Below are 14,625 nucleotides of genomic sequence, written 5' to 3'. Positions count from 1 at the left end.
GAGCTTACGGCGGCTGGAGGACGCCGCCATGTAAGGGGAGGAGACATGTGGGACTAGTGATCTGTGTAGAATTCATCTCTCACTCTAATTTAAAAACCCCACTCCATTCTCTTAAAAAAGCTCCAAGGGAAACTGCTAAAATATCCTGTTTATATCACACTCCTCATAATAGCTGGCAAGGGAGCTTGGGACAGATACCTGGTGACAGAGTTCTTAGCACTAATAGCTTCAAGGTTGAGAGCAAGTGCACATCTGCATGTGTGTGTGAGTGTGTCCTACTGTCGCGTGGACTGTGTAAGGGGTGATTTATAAATGTGGGATTCGCATCAAGAGGTCATTGGCCTCTCCACGTCCTTCCAAGCTTGACAGAATGGAAGATACTTGTCACTTTCCGTCCTGCTTCACATTAAACTGCTGGCGATGTGTGTCTGTACAGTTATGAAAGTGTTTTGGTTGAGGGATGACTCATATTGTGGCTCAGTCCGACTTCAGGGGCCGGGTAAGACTTATTTGGGGCTTGGAGAGGACTGGCGACTTACAGAGGAAGTAGGAACAGGGACCAGTGTTCTTTGCTTAGACTTTTTTCACCACTCAAATATTCAACAGTTGTTTTTTTTTTTTAAGTACTCTGTCACGCATTGTATAACAATATTTTTAAGTACATTGTCATACAATGCAAGCCAGAATAATGTACATTGGCACACTGTTTCTGTTTACATGATTTCTGCTTCCCCCTGTACTTGTTTTGTCTGTTACAATGGAGAAATAGGTTGTTGTGTTGCTGCATTTTGCTGTTGCCATGTTCTGAAACTGCTTACATATCACTACAGTTTGTTGTAGATCTGACCTTTTGTAACATAACCACTTCCACACTACCACTGTTTAAAAATTAACTTCACAGAGGAGCTGGCAGAAAGGTTACTTTCACTTTCAGCCATGTTTGCTGCTGCTGTATGAAGTCAGGACTTAAATAAGTAAACATTTGGCCATATCGTTAATATCCTGTAATGCCATTAAAGCTGTATTATTTGGGATTTTCTTAATTAACAATGAACCAAATGACGAAGAGGTCACTTGTAGTGATAAACCCACAGAGAATTAGAACCCAACTCTGCAGTTCCCCTCAACTCTACAGAACTTTTTAGCATCTCCTAGCTAATTGTTTTGGTTTCATAGCCCGCAGCTTTACTGTTTTGGTCACTGCTCCAATCGACCCTGTTTCTAGTTACAGCAGGCAGCTATTTTCAGCAGCAAGACTAGGTCAAAACCTAGTATATGGCTGAACCGTGTATTAAACACTCGAGGACTTTTAATTTGTATGTCACCTGGTTGCCATCAGTCATTGACATCATCAGCATTTGTAAGTTGTTTGTTTTTATGTAAGTTTAAGTTTATTTATTTGTATAGCACTTGTCATATGGTAGTTGTAACTCAAGGTGCTGTACACATAAGAAAAACATTAAAAATATTGCATCAGATTTTGGATGCAGACTATATGGTGCTGTTGTAAGAAGGGTTGAGTTAAGATGTAGGCTATTTTTATGTTTTATATTTTATTTCACTTACACACAACCCAAAAATAGTTTTAACACAGTAACTGTCGAGTTAATCATTAATGCTAAGTGTAAATGACCCCAATACAGTGTGTTCCGTGTGTAATGTTTGCATTCATACAAATATTTGTTATATTGCTTTTATTTTATTAACCATGAACACAGAAGTGCTTTATTTTGAAAAGACACTAGACGTATGTAACATGCATAAATTTACAGGAAGTTACACTGGCAACGGTGCACACATCCTCTCCTCTTAAACAGGTGTTATTTGGATAAACTGACTACATATTTGGAATCTAAATGGTTACTTTCTCACCTGAAAAAATGTTAAAACTTAACAAAGTGATATATTAACCGTTTCACAGCAAATATTACAACAGCTTAATCTTCGCCATTGTTGGTGTGAAATGTATTATGGGATACTTAACTTTGGTGGCCTCAGGCTGACCAATGGTGTAACTTCATCACATTATAAGAGCTGGATAGGGCTCCACCGCTCAGCCAATTTTTCCCAGTGGCCAGTCACGGTATTGCAGCAAAAAATCCCCCTGCAGTTCAAAAAGCATTTTCCCCATAGACCACCACTGTAAAAGAGGCTTCTTTAAAATTGTGGACAGGACACCTCAAACTGCAAACAAGGTCAATTATGACTCTTTCTATTGTGAATTTTTGAGCCATGGAGATTTTATATTTGTAAAACTTTCCTCGAGCCAAGAAAAGCGATTTAAAAATGATGTCATCACAATGTAAAGTCTATGGGCCGAGCGGGAACTCGCAGGTGGGGCCAGCGGGAGAAACAGGTGAGCAGTTCTTATTGGACTGAATGGGCGCCATTTTTGGTCTAGTATCCTGTTCTTACAATACATCCATCCAGTTATAGTATGGTTGGTGCTAGACTGGCTGGAGGGATGATTTGCAAAACACTTGCTAGATTTGTACGCTAATCTTAACCTCAACCTAACCCTAAACTTAACCTTTACTTAAACCTAACCTTAACCTAACCTTAACCGTAACCTTAACATAGCAGTAGTTTTATTTGAGTTTATTAGACAAACAGGATTAATGGCTAGGATTAAACCTCTTGTCCAAACTCTAAAGCAGATGGTGGCGGTAATGCACCTAATACGCTGGTTGCCAACCACTGTTATAAACCAAAAAGAAGAAGAAGTTTTTTCAAACAGTGTGGTACATCTTGTCAGTCGAGGTGTTTCCTTTCTGTTCAGCCAGACACAGCAGCTCCACCGTCGACTGTTTCACACTGACAGTCCCGGTGCTTCCTCCGCAGGCTCCACTTGCAGCTGCTTCTTCCCACTTGAACCACCTCAGTTTGTTATACAGGTTCAAGTGGGAAAAAGCAGCAGGTCCATCAGGCAGCTGAGTGAAGTGGAGCCTGTGAAGGAAGCACCGGGATTGTCAAGGTGAAACAGTCCGCAGAAGGAAGCACAGCCAGGCGGTGAAAGAGAAGGCGACAAATCAGCTTGTCATATCAGCAGAAATGTTAATTTCAGGTCGATGCCGACATTTCATTTTAAAGCCTTTATCAGCCAATACCGATGCCGTGCCAGTATTATCATACTTCCCAAAAAATATTAATTGAATGCTGCTTTAAATTATACCAGTATTATCGGAAACAATATATGGTACACCCGATATTTGACTCAGCTTTTTTGGCTATATCACCCTTCAGAAAAAGTGGCTTTTTTTGTTTGAAAAAAAAAAAAAACTATTGCGTTTGCTGTGGTTGTTTGTTGAACCAATCAGCTCTGGTCGCTATGGTGCTGTCGTTCACATCGCCCGGCACTGTCGTCACCGTTGTTGGAAATAAGCTTGAAATGTTAGGGAGCTATTTCTGTCCTTGATTGGGGATAGAAGGAGGGGGAGGAGGTGATGCTGTCAGTACGCTGGAGCCTGAACGCTGGGAGCTATAAACTGCTACAAATGCTAACACTCACGTCACACTGCAATAAGTGTGTCACACTTGTTTGAAGGCATCAAAAGGTTACAAATAAAGTTCGCTGTAGACTGCAGCCAGTTATTATCAGCTTTTTAATAATGTTGTGAGGACAAATTACACATTCAAAACAGAAGTCCATATTTACTGTCTTGCCCCCATATGATTTATGAGTGCAGCAAGGCCCGGATAATGGCAACAAAGGAGCGCTGCAGTAGCAGTCGCAGTATTACACTCCGCTGCCTTTCTCAGGCCTCAATTTATCTTTTCACACTTGTGTTGGGATTATATCCAGTGAGTGACTTCCTCAAATTGAGATGATTAGCGACGCTTAATTTCACCCCTCTACTCTATCACTGACTACTCTCCCATTGCTCCAAAGCCTCAGGGCCTGTATTTGTTTTTAGGAGAGCAGATGTTACTGTCTCCCTCTCTCCACCCCGCCAAGCCCTCTTCTTCTTCTTCTTCACCTTCTCTCCCCTCATCGTGTAAGTTGCTTTCAGCAGTCGGTCTGTTTACATTCTGTGGCAGAGTTACAGCCCTCTGTAGATTTCTTTTTCTCTCTCTCCACTCATTGGATATGTAGTATACATGGAGGTTTGGCTTCCTCTATGCTTTCATGGGAACTGACTCCAGACTTTTGGAGTAGGCCTATATGTGTGTGTGTCTTTGCAGCTAGGAGGACTCTTCTTTTTGCACGTTTGTTCTCTTGTCTACTCCCAAGTTTTAGTGATTGGGAGTGGCTGATTTATTCTTTAGTCATTCTTGTCATTGGCACTATTCCGGTCTGTGTCCTCGCCTATTGGGACTAAATCTGCAGACACGTGTTGGTTGTTCAGTATGAGAAGATAAGACTGGAAGTAAATGTCACAATTAAAGCCAGAGAGATGCACATTGTGACTATGCTAACGCAGTCATCACAGATTGGATTTCAGCAGAGTCAACACAACTTTCAGTTGATGAGGTAATGGAGAGACTAGGATTTCAATGTGGGACTTTGATATAGCAGTTAAGAGGTGTTTGTGTACTACTTGATGATCGACCCTGCAGTATCAGTTCCAAGAGTTTTAAGTATCAGCTAAGCACCAAGTACAAATGCAACACTTTCACTCAACAGTATATTTTTAGACCATTAATCTGGAAAAGTCATTGTGAGTTTAGCATTATCTGGGCGTTGCTTTGTCTTGAACTTTGGTATATTGTATTTCATTTCATGTTATGGAAATGGCTTAATCGAATATTTTGATATTTGGGGAAATTAGTTGTATTCTTGCCAAGAGTCATATCAGTAGATTGATACCAGTCTTGTGTCTATATGGTTACTATGAAGCCACAGAAGCTGCTTAGCTTAGTGCAAAGACCGGAAACAAGGAAACAGCTAGCCTAGCTACCAACACCTCCAAAGCTCACTAAATAACATAAATTAACATGCATTATATCCTGTATTTAGTTATGACAATGTAAAAATGACAACGTGTGGTTTTACAGGATGAGTACCGTACAGTTTCTTGGCTGGTTGTAGTGAATTCTAAAATGTATGTATTTCCAAAATGTCCCTCCAATTTCGCCTAGTAAAACCTAGCGTAATACCATTTTTAAGTGGCAGTTTTCTGGTTAAGTAGTTGCAGGTAGTCAGTTAATGTCTTTGTTTTTATGGTAATTTGAGTAACTGTCGTCAGGCTGCTGTTGAGGTAATCGTTTCTTTTCCCCCTGAGTCAAACCACTGGCCTCTGTTACAGGAAAGACTCTGTCCTGAATGAGGTTATTGGTTTGACTGCGTAACCCACGAGGCACTGTGCCTATGGTTTGTCTGTAAACAGCACTCTTTAGGGTGGAAAATGCTGCGGGTGTATGTATTCCCTTCCTCCATGGACAGTGCTTGGGAGCTCAGCAGCAAAGCCCTATAAATCTCAGGCACGAGCCACTGCAGATCTGCGCTCTCCTCCCGTGGTGTAAGCCTCTGCACTGCGCAAAGATGATGGAAAAAGAGACAGATCCTCAGCATCTTTCAGGACAAATATCAGAGCATTAAAGCAGCATAAAGAGAATATGGTACAGCTTGCCTCCATGGGAGGTCTTACGTGTTGCTGCATTTTAATGGAATGCCTTGCCATACTCTTTCTAACACGTAAATATGACTGAACTGAACATCCATGTTATTCAGGATATTAATTATGATGATGAAATGTGTCCCAATGGACCCTTTTTTTTTGCCAGAAAAGCTTTTTCTTGATACAATACAGGCTAGTGCTTTGTATCAAGAATCACACCCAATTTTCAAATTTTAAAGTGATGCGTCATTATTTTAGAATCTTTTATCAAAATCAGAATTATGGCTGTTAAAAATGTGCAGGATTATAACAGACAGGCGCCACCACAGAGGCCTTCTTTTAGGATTTTAAAAGTGTGAATTTTCTTGAATTTTTGATTTAATTCCATCAATAACACTCTGAATTCTACTGAACACATGAAGAAGTTGGTTGATCCACTTGTGAATTTCATTTTGGTCTGTTCAAATGATGTAACAGAAGTTAACACTGGGGCTTTTACAGCTTTTGCAGGGCAGCATGGAGCCTCTTGCATCAGTTTTGTAACTTTCTAACAGGGTCCATTAAAGTACCTGTCTCTACAGTCTTTATATCCCTCACGCTCCTCCTGCTCCTCATCCCCTCGCGAGCATTTTCAAACCTTGTTTGTACGGCAGTCATTCTTGCTGCTTCTCTCCTTCTCTCCCTACCTTTTTCTCACTGTTTTCCCCCTCTTTCCATCTGACTCACTCCTCTCCCCCTCCTTCTTTCTTTTCTCTCTCTCTCTCTCTGTCTCTCTCCTGCCCTGGGTCATGGAACACGTTGTTCCCTCCTTCAGACTGTATGAGCTGCTGGCTAGCTCTGCCTTTTCGTGCCGCTTTTTTTGTGTGTGTGCAAGACTGCAGTTGTTTTTTTTCACTGAGGGGGATGTCAGCGCTAAACCACATGATTTCCCCCAATGACAAACCCTCTTTATGTAACCCAGCAACACAGGGACAAGGGTCTTATGTCGGGTGATGACGAGGCACATGGAGAAAGATGACGATGCAGAAAAATCCTCTTTTTAGGTTGAGTCTAATTGTGTATTTCTTGAGGCTGGTACAGAGAGGAGTCGGCTCTGTGTTGACCAATTACAGAAAGACAGAGATTAGCTGGTCACTTAAAGCAGCTGATTGCAATTAGTTTTGCATTGTGAATGTTTTGTTGTCCCCATGATGTTGCAGCTGGTTATTAGAGAAAACATCATAGGCTTGCTGAAGTTATTAGCCTGTTCTTTGAATCTACAGGGTGGATAATAACAACTGCTAAAAACTTTTAATTATGAAGAGCCTCTGTGGTTACTTTGAATAATACTAGATGCATTGTGTCTGCTAATGTGTTAGCATGGAGCAATATTGATCCAAAAGGGACACATGGATAATTATGGTGTTTGTTTTGCATCACTTAGTGATGATTATTTCAGCCCTCATGAAGACACACCTGCTTCTCCGTTCTTCTGTTATACAATTGTTATCATTATTATAATAGTGTGGTTGTCTGTTGAGGGTATATTTCTTTTTTATGCTTCTTATGAAGTACTTGACAGCCCATTATTTAAGATTATTATGGAGAGGACTGTGGGGTAAGAGGGGAGCAGATTCTTGCTAGACTTTAAAGCCCAACTTTAAAGTGGAACAAGGATGCCTTGTTGTTGCCACATTTGTTTCTTTTCTTTCTTTTTTCAGCAACCTACTATTACAGTAACTATTAATGGTTCTTGATTTATTGACTTTAGGGCTGCGGCTAACAATATATTTCTATCAATTAATCTGTGATTATTTTGTTATGATTCAATTAGTCGCTTTGTCTATAAAATGTCAGAAAATAATGAATAAATATAATTTCTCTGCATCCATGATGACAATTGCTTTTATCTGATCACTGATCCAAAACTCAAAGATATTAATTCTATTATTATATGCAACAAGAAAAGCATCAAATCTTCACATTTTACTTAAAAGATGACTGAAATTATTATAAAAATGGTTTATTTTCCAACTGTCGACTAAATTGATCGTCTAAAAGTTTCAGCTCATTTGCTTATTTAAGTATTATGTTTGATGGATACTGTAAAATTGTGTTTTTGGTTTACATGTGTGCACTTTTTTTACTTTGCTTCAAAGTAATCAGATTGGAAGGCCGAGGCTTCATATACTACATGGTCATCTACATAAACGTCAACTTATTTAGAGACTAATGTCAGAAAGATGCACTCGTCATCACCGCTCTAGGCACGACACTGTCTGTCTCATCACGTCAGGCGCATCAGGACACACGTCACACACATCCGCTCACACACAGACAAAAGCCATCTCTCAGGGCAGCTGCTGTGTGAGTGCTCATGAGGACAAACACGCCTGCTTACGCACCTGCTTTTCCATTCCACCTTTGATGCTCGCTGCCTTTCCTCTCCTGTCTCGCTTTTGGGCACGCTCCCCCTCCCTCCGCAGCACACGCTCACACCCTTCATCCCTCCCCTCCTCTGATACACACTCAGACGTATCCACATACCACAGTTGACTGGGTCTGCCGAGTCAGACTTTTTTTTTTCCTCCTTTCCCCTCATCTGCAGCAACTCCACTCAGGAATGTTAAAAGTGAAACATGACAGTCGCACATTCCTGTTTGCCATTTTTACTCATGCATTTGTCTGCATAAGTGCATGTGTTGCAAGTTTGTGCGTGCGTGCGTGCGTGTGTGTGTGTGTGTGAGCGAGCAAGCGAGGGTGATCCTGAGTTTCTAAAAGCAGGCCTCTCAAGAGACACCATGGCTTTGTAGTAGTCTCGAGAGACACTACAAAAGAAGGGATTGGAAGTTGGAGACAGAGTGTACTCCAGTAGAAACAATCCTATGAGTGTGTGTGTTTGTGTGTGTGTGTGTGTGTGTGTGTGTGTGTGTGTGTGTGTGTGTGTGTGTGCGCGCCATCCAGCCTGCTATACTCAGATAGCAGGTCATATTTCCCTGACTCATGGGGGCCACAGGTGGTGCCGGGCTTCTGCTAACATAATCAGAGTGATACACTCATAATTCACACAGTCCCTTCAGAGATAACTCTGTACACCACCAATATCTGCTGCTTTTCAGATTTACAATGTCTCCTATCATGTATTTATTATTTGGCTGTCAAGAAGTGAGTTGAGGTCCCTGCTCTTGTTTCTGTGTTCTTTCTCAGTATGCTGTGTTCATTTTGTTCAGCCTATAAATCAAAGCCCTACACCTCACTGGCCCCTGTAGCATTGTATGATTGATGTAGCCTATTGAGTTGTCCCCCCCAACCCCCCTGAAATGGCTTAATAGCTCTGACCTTGGATAAGGTCTCTGCTCTCAATGCTAAATAATTCAGTAGTACAGAGTGACTGTCTGAATTGCTTTTTCTTTCCACCTCGCAAAGACATCACCAAACTCTTTACCTGATGCAACTCACAGGAAGATCCGCAGTGTTCGTTTCAGGCTGATCAAGTTTGCATATTTCCTTTAGGAGCGGAGCATGCAGAGTCATTTAATCTGAGGCAGCGCAAGGCAGCAAGGTGCCAGGTGTAGAGCGTCTTATGGAAGCAGGGAAGACAAAAGAACAGACCACAAGGTCACATGCCTGTATAGAGACAAACTTGTCTGAAACTGTGAATAATTACAAGGAAAGAAGTACAGGGCATAGTCATGGGATTATGACTCCTACAATGTAGACACTGTTGAAAATACGCAAACATCTATGAATTCTTGCCTACAGGACAGACTTTAAAGTGTCATGATCACAAGCTTGTGATTGTTGACTGCAATAGATGTCGTTTCTGTTAGAGAGTGTCTGCTAAAATCCCTGTTTGCTCCCTTCCAGGCTACGCCTTCCTGCTGTTCCAGGAAGAGACCTCTGTTCAGGCCCTGATTGACGCCTGCATCGAGGAGGACGGCAAGCTCTACCTGTGTGTGTCCAGTCCCACCATCAAAGACAAACCGGTAAGTGGACAGACATTCATGGAGTAAACAAGAATATATGTAGATTTATGTCACATGTCCACCACAAAATCAGTATCCAAATTGTACACAAAAAATTGGAATACAGTAAATATACTGCATGTAGCAAGAAAAAAATAGAGTAATTCATGTTTTTTTTTGTCTTTTGCACGCAGGTCCAGATCCGTCCCTGGAATCTGAGCGATAGTGACTTTGTCATGGATGGTTCCCAGCCTCTGGACCCCCGCAAGACCATCTTCGTAGGGGGGGTGCCGCGGCCCCTGCGTGCAGGTAACTTGATTAATATCAATAGAAAATATCTTTTTTGCGAGGCCCCCACGAAAGCCTCTAAATGGGCTTCATAATGTTGACTGGCATGGAGCGCAGAGGCTGGAGGGCTATAATGAAAGTTCTCCCTGTGAGAGAGCAATCCTCTACTTGGGTTTCCAGGAAGCGGGCCAAGTGGTCGTCATGTTAAGAATTCATGGTGTAATGGAAGGCTCAAGTCTTTCTGTTCTTGGGATAAACATCGCTGGCTTGTCTGCAATGTGACCCCTACTAATTATACCGGCAGTTTGAGAGTGCTGCTCTGATGAATAGTGGAGTAGGGTAGATTTTTATATCGGTTAAAAACAGCGTCAGTCACAAACGTCCAAGTTCAACCTTTTCTCTTGGTTTTTAAGAGAGGCTGAAGGCTTTGAAATGGAGAAGAAAAGGTCATTAACTGGCATCAACTCTTGAGAGGACTGGCTGTTAACACTAATCATCTCTCTCACCTATCTTTTTTTTTTCCAGTGGAGCTGGCTATGATCATGGACCGGCTGTATGGAGGTGTTTGCTACGCTGGAATAGACACCGACCCGGAGCTCAAATACCCAAAGGGAGCCGGCCGCGTGGCCTTCTCCAATCAGCAGAGCTACATTGCTGCCATCAGCGCTCGCTTCGTTCAGCTGCAGCACAATGACATCGACAAAAGGGTGAGCGAGTTCAAGCGCTTCATTCACAATATCCGTCCTCTGAAAGAAAGCAGCGTCTTGACCACAGCTGAGGTTTTTGCAGTCATTCCTATGGCATGCTGCAGAGCTGAACTCTGCTTGAGCCCTCTCCCATGTATGAGAGCTTTCATTATAGAGGGGTTTTCAGCCAACTGCTCAGCACAGCCTACAATAACGGAAGGCCAGCCCTGGCTGTGTAATCACCGTAGCCTTTTGCTGCCGGAGTCCCGACAGATGTTTCAAGTTGCAGACACATAGGGTTGGTTTAATTATAGTAGTTCCCTGTACATGTATATCCACTCGGGCTGTGCTGCAGCCTGGTTATTTTAGGCACGCTGGCCAATTGCAGTGAGACAGACTGCGACCGAGAGAGACTGGTTGTCAGCCAGCAAGCCGAGCCTCTGTAGGGCGGGGCTGTCCACCCCACCTCAACTATCACCATCTATCTTCAGCGGGGGTTTAGGGTGTCCTTATTGTGACTGCAACTCAGTGGGATGCAAATAATGTTCAAAAGAAATGAAATGAAAGAAAATGAGAGGAAAAAAGAACATAAAGACTACTTTAAAAATTAGATGCAATAAAAAAACAGCCTTTTGAAGCATTTAATTAATGTCAAGGAATATTTATTTTAAGTTTTGTTTTGTATTTTTAGTTTCAAGAATCAAGTCAAATGATTCATGCTGACAGACTGAACACTTCTATATCCATTGCAGAAAGTAAGGGCACATCCTTGAGAATCAAAAGTTAACTTGAGTTTAAAGTTGTGGTGTTTAAAGGATGTCTGTTGTTGCCACTTTAGTTTCTAATTTTCTCTTTTCTCGCCTTCAGCAACCACAATTCCATTAACTGTAAACGGTTCATGATGATAGGACATAGAAGCTCATTACCCTTGGTCAGCTTCATGTGCGTTCAGTTGATATTGGTATTTAATAGCCTGGCAGCGTTGCCGTTTCTGCCAGACCTTCCTCTCATTTGTCGTGTTGAAGGTTGTTGCTCACAGCAGTGGATATTGTTTTGTAGCTGCTGCGGAGTTTAGCTGAGAAGGACGGTCTCCTACTGTTGAGGGATTTGATAACCTTTCATTTTGTGGCTACGCTATAACAAGGGTAGCATCCACCCGGCCTACTCATGCACTGAGGCGTCTCCATGGCGACTGAGCTCTCATTTCTTTTTCTCCTGGCTAGTGGTCAAACTCATTTCACTGGTGGATGGGAGGATACCTGCTTCAATCTAGCCTGGTTTTACTTTAGATTGGCTTGTGTGGGGTTTGTGGGTTATGGCTTAAAGGAGAGAACACACCTGGATCGACACAAGTGTGTTTTAGCACATTTACATAGCGTACATGTTGGTTGTGCAGATCAGACATAGATGGATCAGAAGAATATTAATGTCATTTGTTTTTAAAGTGGAAACATGAAATTAAAATACTTGGTGTAAATGTTTTTTTGATCCATGTCTGTGGATGACATTAAACTAAACACCACCTCCCATTCTCCTTCTCCCCAGGTGGAGGTGAAGCCGTACGTCCTGGACGACCAGATGTGTGATGAGTGCCAGGGGGCACGCTGTGGGGGGAAGTTCGCCCCCTTCTTCTGTGCCAACGTCACCTGCCTGCAGTACTACTGCGAGTACTGCTGGGCCAGCATTCACTCGCGAGCCGGCCGAGAGTTTCACAAGCCACTGGTGAAGGAGGGGGGCGACCGCCCTCGACACGTGTCCTTCCGCTGGAGCTGAGGGGGGTCACGAGTCAGCCCTGCCCCGGTGAACCCACGCCCGAATCCCCCCCCCTCAAAATCTCCTGCACCCCCGCTACACCTACAGTCCGGGACAGCGCTGCAACACCCCCCCCTCTCCTCCCCTCCCCCGGCCCCCAAGTACTCCACCCTGCTCCCCACAAACACCTCATGAAAAAAGCAAAAAGGATATCATCAAACACAGTACACGGGACTTTCTTCATACCACATGGCTCTGAACTCATTGTCTAGTGTTCCCCTCTGATGAAGCATAGCGGGGAAATGAAATGCGAAAGTCTATCAGCTTAGAATTTGCACTTTGGCACAAAATCTCACTAAACACACACACACACACACACACACAGGATGGTATGTTAGACACCTGGCTACTTTCAGTTCCCCGTTCTGTTGAGTGGGTGGTGTGGTATGTCCTGTTGGACCCCCCTCCCCCCTTACTGAGGCAGAGGTGGGACCATACAAATATTTTAAAAAGTATATATTTTTTGTTTTGTACCTATCTATACATATATAGATAATTTAAATTTAATGTAAAAGGAGCATGCACTTATTTTCAAAAGCTGTAGTTATATCGCCCCTAGTAAAAAATAATAATAATTACCAAAGGCAAATGAAATTAATGCATACAGAAAAGCAAAGTAGGTGGCATAAGATGTAGCAAGATTTAACAACTATCCAGTAGTGTGGGCCCGTAACGCCCAGAGTAAAAATAACACGGCTATATTTGCTCTCAATTCTGACTCTGAAAAATATTAATACCTCATATGCGCAATCAGATTAGTTTGCTTTCGATTTCTAGGTCTTTATTTTTATAATAACATTATTTTTTAGTGTTATGTAAATGTAATGCTGCAATAGCTTTGCTGCTAAATCCATGGTATAAACAGATACCATAAGTACTTTATTCAGGCTAGGGTGTAAAATAATAAATAACTGAAGCACCTGGTGTTTTAGGACGACGAGCTATCATAGGGGGAGGGGGCGCCCCTAGACAACGATGGCTACCTTTTGTGGGGGGTCGGGGTGGGTGGCCCCTAACTGCATGTTTATTTCAATCAGGTTGCTGCATGCAATAGACTTTTCAGTATCATGTCTACTATTCGATTCTGCCCATGTTTGCACAACACACTATAGACGTACGTTCGACTCGCACAAAACTGGACAGACACAGGGAAGACTGGTCAAAGGAATCATGGCGGCTCTTCGCTGTCACAGGGCGGCCAGAGCAGATGGTTCCTGCAGAAACAGGCAGTGAACACATCCAGACGATGAGGGGGGGGAAAAAAATACAACCTTAATAATCACAAATCAAATTAAATGTAGGATTACCATTTAAAGCTGTCTATGATAGGTGAAGTACTTTTTTGCAGTGATTGTTGATATAATTGTGCAATTTTTTATACCGTATGTAGTTAGGTCTGAGTATGCCTAGAACTGTGATTCGCTTTAACTGTCGTTAATGTCCGACATAGAAGTCCTGTGAAACTTCATAACTAGTGTATGCACACGTATATATGTTCTCTTGTACACACACTTGCACCAGTATACACAGAAGCCTCTCGACACACATGAACACACACACACACACACATACACACACACACACACAAACACACACACACACACACACACACACGGACGGCTGTCTTTCTTACGCACACTTAACAGGCCTACAAACACTGAGTCTGATCTGAAGAGAAGACACAACAATGTGAGCTTAAACTGAGAACTGAGGTTTTTGTTTTTTTGTTTTTAAAAAAAAAAAAAAAAAATTTGTTCCACCGTTGACAAAAGCGCACGTTTACGTCCCAGAACGCAACCAAAGAGCTCACGTGTTCGACTTTTGACAGACCACCTAACACACAGAGCAAAACAGCCACCCGCAGAGGAGGCTGCGCTGCTCATGCGGCCTCCTGCAGAGGAGCTGAAGGTGCAGTTGTGCAGTCGATTAGATGAGGAAAGAGGGCAGTTGCGAGGAGGAATTTGGGAGGGGGGCGGGGGGGGGAGTAATAAATTAAAACATTGAAGCTACTGGAGACTTGAGGTTGATAAACTAAGCTCTGCACACGCTCTCTACATGGCTGGCATGGGTGGGTGGGTGGGTGGGTGAGGGTGGGTATGGGTTTGGGGGACAATGTTGCCAGATCATGCAGATGTGCAAGCTGGGGGTTACCATATTTATCCAGATTTTTTTCCTGCAAAGCTTGAAGTAATGGACCTGCTAAAAAAAAAATGGTGGACATATATTTTTTTGTTTTTATCAAAAGGTTATGGTGCGCAGTTCAAACAGGCTTGGGTGGGTGGGTGGGGGAGGGCAGACAGGGGGCTTAGAAACTTTACGTATTGGCTGCTGAAGACA

The 14,625-nt window shown here is 42.7% G+C and overlaps 1 protein-coding gene across 9 annotated transcripts in view; it reads left to right on the top strand.

Annotated features, from left to right (window-relative positions):
* The window catches only part of cpeb3 (cytoplasmic polyadenylation element binding protein 3), a 40,757-nt gene extending 26,739 nt beyond the window's left edge, over positions 1-14,018 (top strand). For all 9 annotated transcript variants that reach the window (XM_044372323.1, XM_044372325.1, XM_044372329.1 and 6 more), the window contains 4 exons: positions 9,405-9,523; positions 9,697-9,811; positions 10,316-10,497; positions 12,022-14,018. In XM_044372323.1, coding sequence (XP_044228258.1) covers positions 9,405-9,523; positions 9,697-9,811; positions 10,316-10,497; positions 12,022-12,249 — 644 coding nt within the window. In that variant the 3' untranslated portion in view covers positions 12,250-14,018. The remainder of the gene's footprint in view (positions 1-9,404; positions 9,524-9,696; positions 9,812-10,315; positions 10,498-12,021) is intronic.
* Positions 14,019-14,625: the final 607 nt, after the last annotated feature.

Source organism: Thunnus albacares, chromosome 14, assembly GCF_914725855.1.
Source record: "Thunnus albacares chromosome 14, fThuAlb1.1, whole genome shotgun sequence".
Taxonomy (NCBI): domain Eukaryota; kingdom Metazoa; phylum Chordata; class Actinopteri; order Scombriformes; family Scombridae; genus Thunnus; species Thunnus albacares.
This window is presented reverse-complemented; position numbering and strand designations above follow the sequence as displayed.